At 37.9% G+C, this 20,723-nt stretch overlaps 1 protein-coding gene and 1 long non-coding RNA gene across 6 annotated transcripts; one reads left to right on the top strand and one right to left on the bottom strand.

Annotated features, from left to right (window-relative positions):
• The first annotated feature begins 1,555 nt into the window (after positions 1 to 1,555).
• LOC145470291 (atrial natriuretic peptide receptor 1-like) lies at positions 1,556 to 20,711 on the top strand. The gene is made up of 20 exons (XM_081454120.1): positions 1,556 to 4,510; positions 4,867 to 5,144; positions 6,027 to 6,162; positions 7,366 to 7,596; positions 8,585 to 8,675; positions 9,632 to 9,737; positions 10,399 to 10,476; positions 10,640 to 10,717; positions 11,189 to 11,293; positions 11,888 to 11,959; positions 12,519 to 12,687; positions 12,994 to 13,140; positions 14,262 to 14,439; positions 14,576 to 14,716; positions 15,463 to 15,586; positions 15,920 to 15,988; positions 16,989 to 17,163; positions 17,275 to 17,373; positions 17,887 to 17,978; positions 18,097 to 20,711. Exons 1-20 carry the CDS (start codon positions 3,784 to 3,786, stop codon positions 18,202 to 18,204), a joined length of 3,204 nt encoding a protein of 1,067 aa, XP_081310246.1. The 5' UTR covers positions 1,556 to 3,783; the 3' UTR covers positions 18,205 to 20,711.
• On the bottom strand, positions 3,917 to 15,302 carry LOC145470292 (uncharacterized). Of its 5 annotated transcripts, XR_014042472.1 has the most exons (6): positions 14,909 to 15,302; positions 12,479 to 12,629; positions 11,207 to 11,287; positions 4,643 to 4,753; positions 4,462 to 4,535; positions 3,921 to 3,988 (listed from the first exon to the last, which is right to left on the bottom strand). It is a non-coding gene; the product is annotated as an uncharacterized LOC145470292 (long non-coding RNA). The 5 variants fall into 5 exon arrangements; XR_014042473.1 differs by lacking the exon at positions 4,462 to 4,535 and having other exon boundaries at positions 3,917 to 3,988; XR_014042471.1 differs by having other exon boundaries at positions 4,462 to 4,753.
• Positions 20,712 to 20,723: the final 12 nt, after the last annotated feature.

The following is a 20,723-nucleotide window of genomic DNA, read 5'->3' on the forward strand; positions in this document are numbered from 1 at the left end:
TTCGGCCATCGTAGCTTGATTAAAAATATAAAACAAACAGCGGTGATAACATTTTAAAAACATGAATTTTATGAACTTGACGTTTCGTATGCTAGTCAACATACATTTTCAAAAGCATAACCGTTAAAACTTTTGGAAAGCTACTGTTTACCGGAAGAAGACATTAACTAGACTCTATACCAAATGGGATTCATTTACACCACGCAAATACAAAATCAACCTTATCTGCACGCTAACCTATCGATGCTTCCGTATTTGCTCCACCGCTTCATTGTTACAATCCGCTGTCGAGGATCTCCAAAGGCTTTTGCTGCAAAATGGTTACGCTCAGGGCATCGTCACTTTTAATATCAATGATGTCCTGAACAAGAACAAGAACAAGAACAAGAACAAGCCAAATGAACCCGTAGCAACAGTCCTCCAAAAAATATTATTATTTTACTACCAAGGGTATAAAATCTTGTGTAAATCGTTTCTACTCTTTTGTTAATTAATGTCAAAGTTATTTTTCAAAACACCCGGCGCATTCTTCCCATACAAGGACCGTCTCAACCGATCACAATTATCCAAAGTCATTTATAAAGTTAGGCCATCCCCTTTTTTTTCTCTGTTTAGCGTCGTCCGACCGACCCAGATTTTCGCGTTTTCAAAAAAAAAAAAAAAAAGTTACGCAGAAGGCAATGAAGGCAATGACACATTATTTCAAACAATTGTCACTTTAATCTGAAACATAAGCAATTTTTTGCCTTACAGATTTTTAGTTCTTCCCTGCTCTCGTTTGATTTTAACAACGACGTCGACTTTTTCCTTCCTCCGTTGCCGCGATGTTGACTTTGTAACCACACCTTGTTGTTTCCAGGCTCCACGGATATTATGCTGAGGTACCGGCCTGCTAGCTCCAGACTTCTTTTCCAATTTTATTATTTTATTAAGATAACGAGTTACTTGTGTCAGAAATGCAAAAAAAAATTGGGGTCATTGACTTCGTTCAGAGATAAAGTGTGTGGAAAACTACCCTGATTTTGAAAATTTGGCACACATAATTCAGCATGGTCTACAGGGGCCTATAATTAGAAATATCGAAGGTGAGTCAACGGAGGCAAACGATCTTAATCGTATTTTGTGGAAGTGGGTCTGTTGCGTAAATAATTCCAAATATTACCAACGTTCTCACAAAACTTAACCCTTCAAGAAGCTTTTGAAACCGTCGCAGAGATAAACGAAGAGCTAAAACGAACGGAATTCGATGGCACATTTTGCAAAAAATTCAAACTTCTAGACGATAGATTTTCTTCATTTTTTCGCTAAACGTAGAAAATCGGTAGAGAAAATGATCTGTCAAAAGAAAAATAGGGGTCACCGAGCGTCCAAGATCATTAAATCCGGGCAAAGCTATAGCAATGGCCATCTGCCCTATCATTTTTCATTTTATTACTTAGCGCGCGCTCTCATAATCGGTTGTCACCAAACTAGTTTAGCTCTTTAGTTATTTTGGGTGACCAGCAACTGTATGTATTTTTAGTTTATTTATTAATTAGTAATTAAGCTAATTTTTGTTGTTGACGTGGCGTGTGAATTTGCGTGCGCAGTAAGGATGCGCAGAAACAATTAGCGCGAACGTCCTTAAATTTCTACTGCAGATGTTTTCTGTCTAGGTTCTAGACACCCATTGGTACAGTATAAATAGCTTTCCAAAAATTTTAACAGTTATACTTTAAAAAATTTATGTTGACTAGCATACGAAACGTCAAGTTCATAAAATGCATGTTTTTAAAATGTTTATCACCGCTGTTTGTTTTATATTTTTATGATCTCTTTGTAAGCTCTGGTGCCCTATCGGAACATTTCTCTAGAATTATTTTTTGACCTTCTTTGGCTGCCTGCTGCGTTCTGTAGCAACCTCTCATTCCCAGGGTCGTGGTTGCTTCTACAGGCCCAGGTACCTCGAAATTTCACGGCATGCCTTGTGCACGCTTCGTCAATAAAAATGGCGGGAATTGGTCGATCGATCATTTGAATTAACCAATCAGCATGCATTATATCACGTAAGGACCAATCAGCTTTAAGAAGGCATTTCGCGCCACTATCTCTGGCGTGAGTAAAAAATTCTCGTCAATTCCCTCTGTAAGTTGACGAAAAGTTTTTTCATCATTGAAAACCTTTGTGCTAGTTTCATAGTTTTTACCTATCGAAGTTGGCTTTAAAGGGTTTCCATTCACACAAAAAGAGGGCTAACAACGCTTTAAAAAGACTTATTGTGATCTCACAAGGTGCCAAAGGTAAGTTCTTTGAGAAAAGTTTGTTCCGTTACATGCACGATCATTAGCGTCGTACAAAGTTCACCATACTCGAACCTTCATCGTAATTATTTTTCCAAGTCTCGAGCTTGAATGAAATTTTAAATTAATGAACAGAGTCCTTTTTTAAGTGCTAAATTTAATAATTGTCCCTTTTTGTTGCCACAGGTTGTCTATCTACGCCTTCTGGCCAAAGTTTAACAGACTTGTTTACAAGCTTCATACTTCGGGAAGGAAACTCAGGTAAGGTTGAGAATAACTGAATTGGAAAGGTGGAAAAAGAAGTCCTTTTAGAAAGCCATTCTAATATTTCCAAGTCCTTTGAGAAAAGAGAATTTCCAAAGATTCTTGCCAATTATATTAAAGCGCTTTGCTGGCGAAAATGGGGACCGACATTTTGAAAGTCGTGCAAACGTGGCGCGAAACAAGCGAAACAAGCTTGCAAAGTTTTGGCGAAGAGAGGAAATCAGCAATCCGATGTCATTTTTTTCCGTTGAGTTGAAGTTGCGGAGCATTCGTCCAGCTGTTTAAAGTTCTGGTAAACGATTTAGTTATCAAAGTTCAGAGATTTTTATCTCTTTCCACAATACAATAATGAATTTTGTCGCTGAAATTGACAGAGCTTTGTCTGGACTTGGCCTACAGACCAAGGACAAATATTTAAGCTTTATAACTTACATGGAAACTAAAAATGCCATATACACTTTCAACCAAAATCCCTCAATTTTTTTCTCAATTAAATGGTTTTCACAGTACTTCAAGTTAACAAACTTTCAACGTTTCGGAACTCGAACGGAAATTTTTTGCCATCGGATTCCTACACCAGGTTTGGTTCAAAATGCCGACTACCATGCAACCTTTCCTGAAGCTCATCCGCTCTTTTGAGAGTCCAAAACACTGCCAAACTTGATCAAAATCAGCGAGTGGTGTAGAAGTTATAGCTATGATTTTTGTAGTCATCTTTGAGCCATTTGTCAAACTATGCTATCTTCAAAAAATGTTTATATTGCTTAATGAAATGTCAAGGGAACAAACGGCAAATTTGAATGAATTGCATCTGTGGGCATATTCAAGCCTACAAAAAGCTGCAAGTACTTTTAGTGGTCGCACACTCAACGAGTTTCGTTGCCGTGTAGTAAAAGTTTTGAAACTACTGTACTTCAAAACGATTTCAACGTTTGTCTAGTTCATTCGTTTGTCTTAAATCACTGAAATCTCCAAAATTCTCACAACTAAAGCAGAGGTTTTTAAAGTTCAATCAGAAAAATTCCGAGATTTTGCTAGGCTTAAAGACAGGAACTGCTTCAATGATTTATCAACGGAATACTGACTGATACACCGTAAAAGAGAGACACAATTTTGTACCACTCGTTGTTTGTTTTTCTTTTCATCCCCATGGTCTCTGCCTCCAAACACGCTCAAACTATTTTGCTGTTGTTCTTTTTGAGAGGTCATTCCATATACTTTTGCGGACCGATTGTTCTGCATGTCACTTTTCACTTGTCGCTTCACTTTTCTTTTTTCCAGAAACATGCGATCAAATGAAACAAGAATGAAAACGTCACTTCTTCTTGGGTCTGTTCTCTGTTTATTTTGTTTGTCTCGTGCAAGAGACATTAAAATGGGGATCTTTCTTCCCTTCACTGGTAGTTGGCCAGGTGGTCCAAAGATGGCATCAGCAATCCTTATTGCTATGGACAAAGTAAACAATGATATTTACTGGCTTCAAGGACATAACCTGACCTACTTAGTTAAAGACAGTAAATGTGAAGCAAGAAGTTCTCTAGCCATTTTGGTAGACTATTATACAGTGGAAAGCCCCAAAGTTGATGTCTTCATTGGTCCTGGCTGTTCTGTGGCATGTATTCCTGGTGCTTACATAGCAGAGCACTGGAACATTCCCATGATATCTTGGGGATGCACTGCCTCAGTGTTATCCGACAAAACCCTGTATCCCTACTTTGTACGCACAGCTGGCACATACACTGGTTTGGGAGAACTCCTAAGAGCCTTTTTAGACCAGTACAAGTGGGATCGCATAGGTATCATGGCCTCAACAGAAACCGTTTTCTCAGAGATTGGCAATTCAGCAAAGGTCACTCTGGAGAAAGATGACAAGTTTCAGGTGCCCTTTTTTGGGAGCTTCGATCCTGGAGCAACTGACCTTTACAAATTAAAATCAATGGTCAGGTCTATGGCAACCAAGGCACGTGGTAAGTCTTGTGACCTAGGGGTAAACTAAGAAAACAGACTAAATTACCAGTACACACTTTTCGCAGCAAAACCAGTCATATGATCTCTTAGTTTTACCTTTTTAGTCACTTACATTTCATTATTATGATTACCTGAGTTTTATTCCATGTTTTCAACTGGTCAATTAGAGATCTGGTCTTGCATCAATGGGAGTCAGCAAACAGGTTCAACTCGTTTTTGTCTATATTGCTCATCCACATATTCTACAGCAAAGAAATGTTACCTTTAATGTAATAACACAAATTTGTAACACAAATTTGTCACAAATAAGTAAAATGAGGAATGACCCAATTCTCATAACCAGTATTTTCTACAGTGTTTATGCTGCTTTGCTACGGTGATGCTATGAGACGTCTAATGCTTATCTTCAATGAGCTGGGTCTATTAAATGGAGAGTATGTGGTGGTTGCCTTAGAGACACTCCCAGCCTCATGCGAAGCAGGAGATAGCAGAGATGAAGAGGCTTGTAGGGCCTTTGAAGGAATCATTGATGTTAGTCAGTACATCCCAGATTCACAGGCCTACGCGGATTTTACAACCAGTGTTTACAACAGGATGCCTGAAATGAACTACTCCATGAATGCACCCAACGAGGCAAGTGTCCCAATACTATAAAAAGCTTTGCGAAACATTAAGTGTTCTTTAAATGAAAAGAACGAAGACCCACTGATATTGATCTTCATCTTCTTCTGGATCAAAACAACCACAATATGATCAAGACAAATCCCATTAATTTTGTAGTGGTCTGTCTCTTTGCTCACAGGTCAGTTATAATCTGTCTTGTTTATATCAATACAGAAAAAGAAGAAATTTGTCCAAGATTATCATTCTTTATGATTTCTCTCAAGTCTTGGTGATTTGAACTGATTCAACAATGGGAAGTGAAAATTTAAAGGAATATCAAGGAAATGGACTGATTTCGACATCTTAAAATTCAGCTTGGCAGTGAGGCTTAGAGGACACAAACAAAGGAAACTGAATTACATGTCTATTCATTTCTTTTGTTTGTGTCCTCTAGGCCTCCCTATCAAGCTGGCCCCAGTTGTTCAAAGGCTGGATAATGCTATCCAGCATATCAATCACTATCCAGTGGATACGTGTTGGCAAAACAAACCACACTATGATAGTGTATCCACTGGATAGTGACTTATCCGGTGGAAAGTGCTATCCACCCTTTGAACAACTGGGGCAAGCGCAAGTGGCCTATTCAGGGGTGCTTGCCACATTTGTCTGTTTCTTTGTTCGCATGTCTATGCTTGGATGAAAGCAGTGCAGTCGCAACTTATGTAAACAATGCTTAAGTTGATGTTACAGTTCTGATGCATTGCCGACTTTCCCTTTGGGAGCATAAGTTGCCTCTGTGAGTGCTATTTGCTTTGTGTTGAAGACAAGCATTTTGAAGACATCTTCAATTCCACCTGGAGCCAGCCGACCTGATACATGAAGATGCTAACTGTGTGCTGCTTTTTCTTCCAGACTAACATCTATGCAGCTTACCTGCATGATGCCATTCTTTTGTATGCTCGCGCCCTTAATGAGTCCTTGAGGGAGGGTGTTAACATCACTGCAGGAAAGAATGTTTCTAGGTCAATGATAGGATTGGAATTCCTTGGTAAGCAAACATCTACATTACACTATATAGGTCACAAATGCACTCATACATACAAAGGAAAGTTAGTTTCAGTTAGGAATAATTATTGTTGTAGATATTTGTTTTTGCAACTCCAAAACTTGCACCTGTTGTGAGTAATATGTTATTCTATATTTATTATATGGCTGTGCCTTTCAAGGACTGGGAACTACCGAATTCCCAGATTTGATTGGCTGAAATCAATATTGAAAGTGGTCTAAATTATCCCATCTAGACTGGCATCTAGACCAGTTACATTTTGCAGTGAAAAAGTTGCAAACTAAAGTGCAAAAATCTTGACTATTTTCTTCCAACAATATTTATTTATGAAAGTGCCAAAAAGCCTGATGAGAAAAAAAGCAAAGAGGACCAGCAAACATTAGCAGAATTAAGTTCAGCTAATCACCTGTTCGCAAGCAAAATGTCAGCCCGTACAAACCAGTAACATTAAACAAATTAAATTGTTCTTGTTTGCCATATGATAAACATCTTATTAACCAAGTTTAGTCGGTCTGTATGGGAGAACCTTTTTTAATTATTATTCACTAGCTTTACAAATTACAAATATAGTCACTTACGTTACTTACAGTACAATACGGCTACTCACATTATTTACAGTACTAGTACAGTTGCTTACACTGCTTACAATACAATACAATACAATACAATACAATACAATACAATACAATACAATACAATACAATACAATACAATACAATACAATACAATACAATACAATACAATACAATACAAAACAGCTACTTACACCACCACTATTAGATACTGCTATTAATACTAACTACCACTGCTACCACTTTTACAATATTATAATACACTATGGGAGAATCTTGACCTCCGTCGTGTACAGACCTGAATACGTTCAGTCTGTACTCACAACTTTCGTCAAGATTCTCCAATACAGACCTCCTGCTCGGTCAATAAGAGCTAAGTATTAGTAAATGCACACTCCTGGATGTGGGGAATCATATTTACTTGTTTTCTCATCAAGGCTAAAACTATGTAATGGTGCATTCCTCTAAAAAAAAAAAAAAAAAGAAAAAGAAAAAGAAAACAGGAAACCTTAATAAAAAACGGAACAAACAGCATGATTCAGAACAATCAAAATTACAAAGTAAAGTGACTTTTCCTACAAAGTACTGTAGTTTGGTTCTCAACTGTTTACAGGTGTTTCGGGTCCTGTTGGCATTGATGAAAAGGGAGACCGAGTTGCCTCTTACAGATTACAGTCATTTTTGAAGGGTATGTCAAGTGTAAGGGTAGCCAACTATTTTGGCACAACTGGACAGCTTCAATTGTTGAATCAAACAATCATATGGCCTGGTGGCACAACAGAAATTCCTCTTGGAAGGCCTGCATGTGGTTTTGACAATGAATTCTGCAAGCCTGTAGCAGAAGGTATGAAACAAATCAAATGGATCTATTTCAGCTTTACAATAAGGGGTGACTATTTGTACAATTACTTACTATGCATGCAATTCGTGTTACTCATTTCACTATTTTTTCGGTACAGTACATAATCTCCCTGGCATTGAACTTTCTGGTGCCCTTCCCCTCCCCCAAGCCCATGCCACATAAAATTACGGTTCACATGATTCAAAGCTGTTTTTGTTGGGAAGAAAAATTCTTACAATGAAAAAGCTCAATTTTACAAATTCCATGTTGTCACGCATCTGTTCAGTAATAGATCACAGATGACATCAAGATGCAAAAACGTGGCACACAAGCCACTAGGCTAGTGTGTCACTGATGTTCTTGTCACATTTTGATGTCATCTGTGATCTATTATTGAACAGACATGTGGCAACATGGAATACAGGGTTCATACCCTTTTTCAGAAACAAATTTCTGAACCAGGACTCAGATTGATTTTTCAAGGACTCTTAAATTCACATTAACCCTTTCACTCCCAAGATCTTGATGTTAATTCTCCTCACTGTCTGCCATACATTTCATATTTTTTGCTTCAGTTTAACAGATTTCCAGAACTTTCCAGTCCTGGAAAATACCACAATAAAATTCTAGGACTTTCCAGGTTTTCCAGGACCCGTACGAACTCTTTATATAAAAGACACACAAAAAAATGTTTATGCTGTCATGCATCTATACATCTGTCCTCAAATAGATCATACTTTCTTAACAATTTTGGCTTTTGAAACCCTCCTCCCCCTTGGAATTTCTGTTAACCTTCCTTAGGGTGGGTATGGATATTTTCTGGAACTGCACACTGGCTAACTGTTGGTAACTTGTCGGGAGCCTGTAAGTTATTCTGTAGATCAGCAGCCTTTGATCAACAGTCAGTTGAGCAGAGCTAATCTTCAGAATATGCCTGTTCATCACATTATAACCAAAATAAACAAAAAAAATGATGCTTTCATCATCCTAGAGGACGATCCTACATGGCCATATATCTTGGCAGGAAGCCTTGTCTTTGTGCTGATTGTTTCAATTCTGGTTGGATTTTTATTGTGGCAGAGGTGAGAATAGTAAACTTTGAGACACTATACTACTTAAAGAAGTGGTAATCTCAAGACAAAGTGATAAAGGCAACCCATAATTTATGCCAAAGAGTTTTGGTAAAGGACATTAGGGCCATTTATATGAGAAAAATAAGCCGTGGCCTACATACAACACGAACTGGACCATTTATGCGAGCATGGCTTATTAAAGATGCAAAGTGCTCATATAAATGGTTCGCGGCTTATTTGTGGCCTCACTTTTGTGTTGGTTGTCATAGCATTCACAGAATTGTGTGAGCTGTTGCGTAAGTGTGGGAAAAATTGTGCTTGCACAGTCTGAGTTTGCGTCTTACGTAAGCTGCAAATAAGCCGTGATACCATTTATACAAGTGATTTCACATCCTATATAAGCCCCGTGTTTATTTAAGCCAAGCTTGAAACACTAGTATTACACAAGTCATGGCTTATGTTATCCATGGCTCATGTAAGACGTGAACTGGCTAAAATGTACCATTTATACGGTAAGTTCGTGTCTTATGTAAGCCTTATGTAAGCCCACTTAAGTAAGCTGCGGCTTATTTTCCTTGTATAAATGGCCCTATTGTATCTGAGATTTTCCATGAGTACAGTTAACTCCTGTTAACGTAAACCCCAGGAAACCAGAATTGTGCACTAACTCGAACTAAAATTGATTCCCTTAAACTTGAACCCTCAATAACTCAAACCTCTCACTAACTGTAATGCTCAGGTCATATTCTTTAAACATGTTTGTTTTCAAGATTTAGATAAATGGAATCCCTCTCATTCTGTTATTTTGCTACATTTTGTTTAAATCCCATCAGGATTGTTGATTTGCTATGTTCTCTAAGTATCATTCCACTTTTAGTGCTTCTCTGGAATCAACCGGATTGAAGCCAGATTGAAAGAGTATGTTCACCATTTTTGTTTGTCCCATTTATTTTATTTTCTGACAGAAAACAAGCTTTTGAGGCAGCTTTATTAGCTCAAACATGGAAAATAAAATATGAAGACATCAAATGGCCAAAGAATAAAGGAAAGTTAGGAAGTAGGAAGAGCATGGTAAGTTGAAAAACTTGCTACATCTGCATCATTCACTTAAGATACCACTTTGATTAGAAAAAAAGTGTTCAAAGTGGGAAAATCTCCCAATTAGAAAATGGGAAATGAACTTGTAAATAATTAATGGTTGTCATCAGTAAATGTTCCTTACATTTGCTGTATTAGACACGAAAAGGCCTGACTTGTAGCACATCGTTGTAACTGACAATGTAAATTTCCAGACCTGGGGCCCGTTTCTCAAAGTCCCCGGAAAATTTTTGAGCCCAAACAACCATTTTTAGTCAACCAGTATTTAAAGACAAAGAAGTGTATGTGCCTGAAACTTCTTGCACGGAATGAAACCTCTGTTTCTATTAAGAATATGTGAATAAATCAGCTCTGTAGTCATAATGTTTGAGATTTTGCTACGGCTTTCTGGGTGCGAAAAATTTTTGGGACTTTCGAGAAACGGGCCCCTGATGTTTCTTTTGAATGGCTAATTTCTGTTGCATTTATAGCAATAATACACACTGACCACTTAAGTCAATGTGGGTATCACTGATTAACAGCATGTGGAGTGACCATCTATGAGTGACTCTACGTAATGTCTAAAAGAGAGTGTTAAAAATTAATTCCATTAATTTGCTTGTTTGATGTCTTTAAAATGTGACTTTCTTTATAGGTAAGCATGGCTGGAAGTGAACGCGGATCAATGGAAGAGCTACGAGGGCAAATTTTTACAGTCCTTGGGATTTATGAGGTGAATATCTTATTACACAACTATGATATATTAAATTTATAAAACATGCAAAACCACTTAATAAATAGGCACCTGCAATAGTTAACTATCAACTGCTGACCAATGTACTATATTTTTAGGATATTTTCATTAGGTAAAACAACTTCTCTTGAAATTTATATAGGGCAACTCAGTGGCAGTTAAAAAGTTACAGAAGGCAAAAGTTGTTCTGGAACGTGATGTGTTGTTGGAGCTAAAGGAAGTAAGATTGATTGCATAAATTTTGTTTGATTATTTGCTATTTACAATACATGCATTTGCGACCAGCACCATGTAATTGACCTGAAAGGAGAAATGTCCAAAACAGTCTGTTTTGATGTCTTTATACAGTTAGGAGTATTCAGAAAGCAAATTCAAAGTTGTTCAAAAAAGGTTGGGGATGTAGGGAACTGCCCAGAGGCCCTTCTATTTGCTCTGAAAATGTTTTCGCCTTTTGAGCCTCACTTGTATTTTTGAGGCATAAGGGGGAGAGCAGTTGCTTCCTGGGCCTCATCTGTAGGTTTGTAACTGAATGGTACATAAACAATCTGACCAAATTGCCTCATTTTTTATGAATGCTCTAAACTGCTCATTTGCAGCACACTGCTTACTCAAAAGAGTAAAAGTTAGTTTTACTAACAGAGAAGTAATGCATTAATCTTATTAATACATATACATGTATATTTTTTGGAAGATGAAAGATCTCACCCACCAGAATATCAACACCTTTATCGGTGCTTGTGTTGAACCTGGTAACATTTGCATCTTAAGCCAGTACTGTGCCAAAGGAAGTCTACAGGTAACATAAAATTACCGAAATATGAATTGAAGTACTGAAGTACCAGTACATTACTGATTTACATTCATGATGTGTCTCCTTTTCCAAATATATATATAAATGTAACATAGCTGAATTGCTTAACAATTTGGGTGTGCATTCCTTACTTAGTATGATCCGTTTTGTAGGGCTCAATCTACAGAAAAGAATTATAATATCTAGCTGGAAAATTTCATAATAGGCCTATTTGCATCAACTTTATCTAGAGATCTCAATGTTACTTGTTTTGACACTGAAAGTAATGAAGTGGATATTGCATTACTTGACTAAAGCTACTAGGAAAAAGATGGTCTTTATCATGCTGTAACTCCATAACAAGGACAGTGATCTCCCAACCCCAACCCACATTTTCAATTGTATTTTTTTTTTTTTTGGCCTTTTGTCTTTTTTTAAGGGAAGGGGTTAGTTAATTAGTTTGCTTGTTTGTTTGTTTTTTATTTCTGACAACACTTGGCCTGATTACCTGGAAGTACAGCAAGAGTTTAAAAAAAATCTGAATGAGCATAAATGTCCTGAACTGTATTTATGATCCAATTTATGTCTCATATTTTGCAGGATGTGTTACATAATGACAGCCTGAAATTGGATTGGATGTTTCAAATGTCTATTTCATCTGACATTGCAAGAGTATGTATATCTGACTGTATAAATAATCCTCCGTAGGAAAAAAGATGGTGACTTGTACATTCACCCATAGTTCTTAGCGCACAAAAACCTTAACAATGTTCATAAAAACACACAGAAACATTATACAATCTTCAAACCTAGGCTACTTAATGTCCTTAGTACAGAGATGTATATTGTAATAATTTGGTTTTCTTTGTGCCTTTTAGGCTGTGTTAGGTTTGCAAGGCCTTGTGGTAAAATGTACATCCGCCATCTTTTTTCCTACGGTGGATTGGTGTCAGTCATCTTCAGTTGTATTTCATTGCTAGCTGGAGTGTGCAATCCCTTATTTAATACAAACAATCGATCTCTTATTGTCAAAAGAATAAAAGTGCATCTGGCAGTAAAGTGGTAGTCTATTTCACACAATACTGTCAGTTTCCATTGGTAAAGGAATCTTAATACATACATATTCACTTAGATGCCATCACTAATTGCAGTAATTTATTCATTCAAAAACAATAATCCTGAAATACTTACTTGTGATCAAAGAAAATATGTTTCAATTTCCCCCCAACAGGGCATGCACTTCTTGCAGAATAGTCCAGTTCAGATTCATGGCAACTTGAAATCTTCAAATGTACTCATTGACAGTCGCTGGACATGCAAAGTAACTGATCATGGACTGTTTCTGTTCAAAGAGGGACAAGAGGTTGATGTGGAAGCAGGAACAGAAGCCAAGTATTATGGTAACTTATGATTTTCTGAAAGTTTTATGTTGTTGACTTAATGTTAAGAGTACCATTTTTGCTTTAAGGGCGGTGCCTACTAAATACAAAGGTTTTTGCGCCACATTAGGACCATGAGGAAAAAGTAGATCTTTGCAAGGACTATTGGAATCCACAAAGAAAAATGGGGGTAGCCATGCATTTTGTTGAGATAATTAGCCTTGAATCTCAACAAAATTATGGAACAACCCAGCCCAGGAGCTCCGCTTTTAGGCTTGCTAGATGTATTATATTTGTTTTGATTAATATTGATTCCCTTCTTTGCAGACAGCCTTTGGACAGCACCAGAACACATCTTTAATGAACAATTTCCCCGATCACAGGCTGGAGATGTCTTCAGTTATGGAATTATACTTTCCGAAATTGTAACTCGTGGTCTACCATATGGCATGTTTGAAGATCTGTCAGCTAGAAGTATGTGTTGACTTTAGTGCTTGTTACTATTCTCTCTCAAGCTATCATAATCAAAGAATGTCAAGACTTAATTGAGAGTTTGTGCTATCAGATCCAATACTAGAACTGTTACTTACAAACATTAGTCACATGTGAAGACTAGCTTACAATTCCATGAATTTTAAGAAATATATATCATCCTTTCTGACTTGCTTTTGAAATAAAGTTAGTATATTATGTTGCATCTGTAAACTGGAAATGTGCTTTTAAGGTGGCTTACTACAGTTTTGATGGATTATAACAGCCCAACTTCTAACTCTTTTGAAAAATGTTCCAAGATGTTTCTTCTCTCTCTATTTACTGTTTACTTAAGTCTTTTATCATTCTATGTGAAACTTGAACAAACGTCAACAAATGGTAAACATAAACGACCGAGTACTTAAGGAGAGACTGGGCACTAGTAGGTTAAATCTCGTTTTTCTCAAAATCTACCCATATGACCTCACCTCAAAATTTCAGGAATAAGAAATTGGCTCTGAGTCAACTTTCATGCAAAGTAAAATAAAAATCTGTACAACAGATTTTTCACAAACTAAGAAAATGTGAAATCAAAAATAGCTCAAAAGCTGTCTTACAGATTTTTTAAAAATTTTGGCTCTAAACGTGATTCACCCCTACAAATCAACTGTGAAAATTTCATCATAGGTTGTACAGTGGGTTTTCAAGCAATCCTCAATCAAAGATTGGATTTTACAACCTTGGATGAGAATTGAACTGCGCATGCTCCAATATTTAAGCACACACTCATGTGACACCATGTATCACATGTGAGAAAGCAAGAGTAATTTAGTGCTCTTTTACCAGTTGTTTATCAAGTTTTTATGTCATTTTTTTGGTCCTAGGCTTAAACACACGTTAAAACACAGTTTGAAACTATTGCTACGTATACCAAATTGATTTAATGCCTTTCAAGTGCTGAAGTGGTTTTCGTTTCTTCTTAGGGTTGCTTGCGTCATTTGTGCACACGTAATTAATACTGACATCTGGCAAGCAATCATAGCACACGCTACTAGTCTCTGAAAAACTGTAGTAAGCCACCTTAAACGTCTTTACTGAATTGTGTGAATGTATGCTCTTTATAGGTGTTATTGGTCGAGTTCAAAAAGGAGAGACTCCATCTTTCCGTCCTCGCATTACAAAAGACATTGTAGGACACGCTCTGTATGTTGACATGATGAAACAGTGCTGGGATCAAGACCCAAATGCAAGGCCCAAGTTTACAGACTGTATTAAATATCTTAAGCAGATGAACAAAGGAAAGTAAGTTGACTAAAAACCCAGTTTGTGTAAATTTATATTTCCATAATAGAGCACTTCCTATTTCATGTTGACAACATCAGAAATGCTTTTGTTGTACGTTGTAATTTTTTTTTTTTTTTTTTTTGGGTTCTACTAGGGACTTCAATATTATGGATACTATGATCACCATGATGGAGAAGTACACCGATCACTTGGAAGACATTGTTGCCGAGAGAACCTCAGAGCTCGCCGCTGAAAAGGCAAAGACTGATGAGCTATTGTACAGGATGTTACCAAGGTATCGAGGTTACGTTGCGTCCCGTACGGTGATAGTAAAAGAGCAAACATTCTCCTTGGTTGATTAACCTAGGTCTAAGGAACTGACCAGCCCGGCCCGCCGCTGTATTTTTTTCATTTGTTTCAGTAGAAGAATTAGCGGAATTAGCTTGCAGCGACTTACATATTTTGCAGTACAGAGTCTACATCTTACCTCACAAGAACAACATTTGCCTCGGCGATTAAGCTGAACAGATTGAATTTAGCTCCCCCAAATCACCGATGTTATCTTTTCTTCATAATATTTAGACTGTGTACATACTCCTCTACAAACTTCGTTGTAAGGCGCCATCTTGCAAGGCGATATTTCAACCCAGTCCCTAATAGCCTGTTGCACGCGTTCCGTTAGACTGGTTAGTTGGGGCGCAGCGCGGAAAACAGCGCGCGAAAATATAAAAAAAGTCCGGCGCTTCCACTCACCGCACTTTTTTTAATTGTTGTTTGTTTTTTCGCGCGCTGATTTTCACGCTGCGCCCCAACTAACTGAGCGCCTGGAAGAGGCTAAGTCCCCGAGCGACTTCGTAATACGAAAGTGCGCTAAAAAGGAAAAAAAACCTATATATTGCGATTTCGATTGTCTTGTACAATTCTCAGTTTGATTAGCGGAAATACTTGGTAGCTTTTAAATCAAGCTCAAGTTTGTTTTCCTTTCTTTCTTTTTTTTTTTCTCTATTTATTAATTTACTCTTTTTTCTTGTACGATCACAGATCTGTAGCAGAGGAGTTAAAGAGAGGACAGCCAGTCACTGCTGAAACCTTTGACTCCGCTTCATTATTCTTTAGTGACCTCGTTGGATTCACCAAGCTCGCATCTGAAAGTACTCCTTTACAGGTAGCATTCATTGTTTCAGTGTGTAGCTAGTACGTATTTTCTGATTAATTTTCAAATGACACAAAACAAAACCACTGTCAGCAACGTTCCTATAGAAGCTGAAAGCTTTCTTTACTTCTCTCTCTTTTCTTTTCTTTTCTTTCCTTTCCTTTTCTTTTCTTTTCTTTCCTTTTCTTTCCTTTTCTTTTCTTTTCTTTTCTTTTCTTTTCTTTTCTTATTCCTTTCTCTTTTTTGACAAGTACTAAACCTGGCCAGAGTTAAGGCTTGTTTTGGGATTCCCTCAATATTATCACTCAGATATTTACGTGCTATTTCCTTGTATTGTCCTAATAGGTTGTCGATTTATTAAACGATTTGTACACTTGCTTTGACGAGATCATTGACATGCATGATGTATACAAGGTAAGATTCAAATTTTAATGCGTGAATTTCACGTAATAGGACTGAGTGGAGTCCAATTCGGTCTGTTATCATAAGAGTGATAGCAAAATCGGATGACCGCTCAGCGGGAGGCCGATTTGTTTATCACGAGTATGATTACAGACCGAATTGGACGACACGAAGTCTTATTACCGATTAATCATAAAAATTACAATTTCCAAGAAAAGAAAAATAGCCAAGTTATGAAAGAAAGGGAAAACTTGCATTAAAATTTCTACAAAGGAGATGTAAACATTCTAAGGCCACCGCGCCTCCTACCGGCAATTAGGAGCCAAAAACACAAAAGCAAGCGCGCGCGCGCACGCACTTAACTACAACTTTGAATGTGATTGGCTTATTGAACTGTCCGGTAACAGACTGTCCAATAACAAACTGTCCGATAACAACTTGGCAAGTGAATTAGTGGAAAATAGGAGTTTTTTTAAACCAATCACAATCGCGGAAATTGTAATTTTTATTCGGAAAAACATTCTTCCCTCAATGCGAAGCGTCAAGTAAGCTTTTCACCATAGCGGTAGACATGAAATTCGCCAGTCTGGAGCTTTTTTCGTCTTTTTTTCTTGGTACGGCATGCGTCAAGTTGTCTGGAATTTCCTACTACATGATGCAAGCAAATGCTCATTGGAACAAACTGCAAAAGTGCGTAAATGCTACACTTTGATGGCTATTATTGCAGTTTCCAGAGGTATGAAATACAGCCACAATGTCAATTCTACCTTGTATTGACATTTTCCACTTGTTTGGTGCCTTTTAGGGTAGGAGAGAAGAGGCGAGAACATTTGGCCTTTTCAAGGGAACAAAGCTCTAGACAATGAAATTATACTTTCTAGGTTGAATACAGGGATAATTTCCATCGCAAATAGGATTTCATTGATACGGAACAAACTTTTTGTCTACACAAACCTAGCAGTGCCCTTCGCGTGATGAGAAATCTTTATTTTTTCTCTCGTTTCAAATGAAGGTGGAGACAATTGGCGATGCCTACATGGTGGCTTCTGGATTGCCAAACAGAAATGGTATCAGACACGCTGGGGAGATCAGTAACATGTCTCTTGATCTGCTTTCAGCGATGACATCTTTTAAGATCAGGCATGTTCCAGGAAAGCAGCTGCAACTAAGAATTGGGATCCATACAGGTTGGTTCACATGCCTGTCAATACATGCATCTCACTGAACTTCTAATTAGTTTTAGAAAAACCAAGTTCTGGACAAATCGGTTAACACTGCTAAATGCTTAATGTTTTCAGGCCCTGTTGTTGCTGGGGTTGTAGGTCTCAAAATGCCGCGGTATTGTCTTTTTGGTGACACAGTTAACTATGCTAATCGAATGGAATCCTCTGGTTTGGGTAAGCGGTTGTTTGAATTTCTGAGCCATCTACCAGAAATCCATTTTGCATTTGACATTTCAGTGGACTAATTAAAAATATATATATCACAATAACTGCCCGAAGAAAGATAAGCTTGATAAAGTGCAACTGTTGCCAAGGTTTAAAATAATATGGGATTGTTTGCTAACGGATTGATGCCATCAGATCATTGTAAGACTGAAAAAGAGTGGTAGTGTTGATCTACCAAAGAGAAAGTAATGGAAATGTTGGAAACTCTTGCCAGTCACCTTACAACACTGCCACTATGGACAAGCGCAATTTAGCTCACAACTCCTAGTTTTTTAAGTCCTAAATTAGGAATCACTGGTTGCTTGACTCTTTGTGAAAACGGTTGTTTGGCTTTTTCAACGAAAAAGGGCGCCTTTCTGAAAGCTCTTTCCGGCTGTTGCTTTTCCTCTGCGGTTTAGCCGTTAGGCTATGGTGTGTCGGTGATATGCAACCCCATTAATTAAAACGTTTTCAATCTTTCAGCTCTCTGCATTCACGTGAGCCCTGAATGCAGAGAAGTTCTTGAACAGCTTGGCGGGTATATCTTGGAAGAACGAGGATTTGTGGAAATGAAGGTGGGAAACTTTAGTAATTGTACTTCTCTTTCCGATGACCGCCTGTTCTTTCGTTTACCTGATTACTATAGTTTTATTGCAAACATCCAATTAACCAAGCTGTTTATTTAACTTCCAGGGCAAGGGGAGTATCCTAACTTATTTCTTAAAAGGACGAGAAGGTTTTGACAAGCCTCTTCCAGATCTAAGTCTACAAGCGGGCATGGAGGAGCACACTTTTAAGTAACTGTCCTTAAGTGGTTTTATTTCTAAAGGCGAGACCTGCGTGTTTAGTGCAAATATAATCACTTTGAGGATATTTGGCCTTTGGAATTTTTTATCTCTACCACATAAACTGAAAAAAAACCCTGACTTATCTATTTAGTGCTTGATCTTTGAGGTTTGGTTTCTTAGGTGTCTTGTCCGTATTTTAGACAGAGAAAAAGTCAATTATGAACGCTATAACGCTATAGCTTTGATAGCCAGTTTTCGTTCTAGGTTATTCCTAGTCTATGTCACTGTTTCTGCCTGTCGTCTTGGATTACTTTGGGAGAGTTTTTGCGAAAACTACACAGCTAAAAGGGAAAATATTTCCCGCCGCACGTCCGCGCTTCTTGGTCCCCCAAAATACTTCACTTGACTTACAGGCAGCCGGTCACTGAAAAGTAGTGGGACGAGCGATAAATGCACACATGTCTACACCAGATAGAAAGACAGCTAAGTTTCAGTTTTTATTGCGCTCATTTTCTAAACCACTTGTTGGGTCCGTCGGAAGACAAAGTAAGCATGAAATGCACTTTCCTGGAAGTCACTGAGCTGAAGTTTGCTCGCATGACTTACATTCTCATTTCGCCGTTCTTGCCCGGCAATTTTAATTAACGGAGTACACGCCAATCTTAAGCTTTCGGTTGTTTGTATGTAAAGATCAAAGTTCCTTGGATTTAAAAAGAAAATGGCAAAAGAGACTCGTTCTCTCGACTACGCCAACTTTCGCAGTTCTTCAAAAACTACATAGGAACTCGTTCACAGGGCCGTCCGCAACTGTCCCGTTCACTAAGATCATAGACATTCAGATTTTTTGGCCAGTCAGACTGGATTCGCAATTCTAGTTACGCTGGTTTGTACATCAATATCGAAGACTGAGTCAAAAACAGGCTAAGTTGGTCTAGGCTAATTAGCTTTTGTTTGGGTAAGATCCTAGCTCTCACGCAATATACTGAAAAGTAGACCCGTTCAGACCTGTTTGACTTCATTGTTTAGTGTTTTGAGTCGCCGCTGCTTGTGGTCTTTCATATCTTTTGGCTTACATTCATAATTTATTTTACTACTAGATATAGTCACTTAGGCATTTAACTTTTACATTAATTGTATTTTGTGACAGGTTCTGTTTCGACATTAGAGAGGTAAAGCATGACGTTAACGGCAGACGGCAAACGGCGAAGATAACCTCTGATTTTGAGTTCTTTTCTTCTAATCTGTAAATAAAGCACACAAAAATGGAATAACGTCTCCTACTATTCATTGCAAATACAAAAATAATTTCACACTACTGTACACACAGCTGAAGAGAGAGGGAAAAAGTTTCATTTTTGCCGTTTGCCGTTTGCCGGAAACGTCATGCTTAACCTCTCTAATGTAAATGGGTTTTTTAAATACTTAAAAAAGGTTGTAAAAAATTGTGACTATTAAAAAGTTTTAATAAACATTGGACTTTGAAGGAATGTTTATATATTCAAGTTCTCAAAGTCGCTATTCCCTTTTAGCCGATAGGGGCTTATTTTTAGCGCGTGGAAAAAATGGCCATGGACATGCTGGAGAGGCGAGATTCTAGCCGACTAAGATTTCACTAATTCAACGCTCGTTTTCTTCCCCCAAATAACCATTCGTTGATCTCTAACTAAAACCGTGCCGAGACACCATCGGCCAGAGAATGATTGCGAGAAAAATCTCCCAATTTTCATTCCTCCGATCCCCTCCCAGGCCCTACCGGCCTTCCTTGTGCCTTTTGTGTTTTCCCTATATTGATCTCGATCCTATGTGATCGTTTTACTCCAAAGTGTGCACTTGTCGGTCCGGGGATCGACCATGCACGCTTCAACTGCTCGATACTTGATGCCCAAAAGTTTGTCTGATGCTTTCTTAGTAAACAGGCCACGATGAACCTTGTGCATTCCGATTGAGTCTGTGATACACTCGGACCACTCGGGCAGCTTTATCGCTCCTGTTGCACACTTAACTTAGCTGGAGAAGTCGACTGGAGACAATTATTGGACACCCTGTCCATTGAATATTGATTAGGTAGTTGAACATTGATGGCTCCGGCATGATGTGTAAAACTGACGCCCGGCCGTTGATAAAAGGTTGAATGATGAAACATAGGCTCCTGGTTCAATAAAGCTTTTTCCTCTAACAAGACAGTTCGCTCAGTGATTTTTGCGCCTTGGCTTTCCCTTCTCCAAGAAATCTGACACGAGAGATTTAAAACCCTTTCAGTTTTTTTCTCTTCAAAAAAAAACAGGATCATATATTTCTCTTTTTATCGTCATTATCGGTGAACAATTCCCTCACATCCACGACACTCACAGGGCCCAAACCAAACCTGCCAGAGATATTTAGTTTCTTTGCATTCATTTTCGAATTCACTAGACACACTCAGTTTATACTGAAAGTTTTCATTGTTGTTGTTTATAAAAGTTCTTGAACTGCCAGCTGGTTTCGAATTCCACGGGATCAACCGAGCAAGAGATCAAATTATGCTAAATATCA

This window comes from Orbicella franksi, chromosome 15, assembly GCF_964199315.1.
Source record: "Orbicella franksi chromosome 15, jaOrbFran1.1, whole genome shotgun sequence".
Taxonomy (NCBI): domain Eukaryota; kingdom Metazoa; phylum Cnidaria; class Anthozoa; order Scleractinia; family Merulinidae; genus Orbicella; species Orbicella franksi.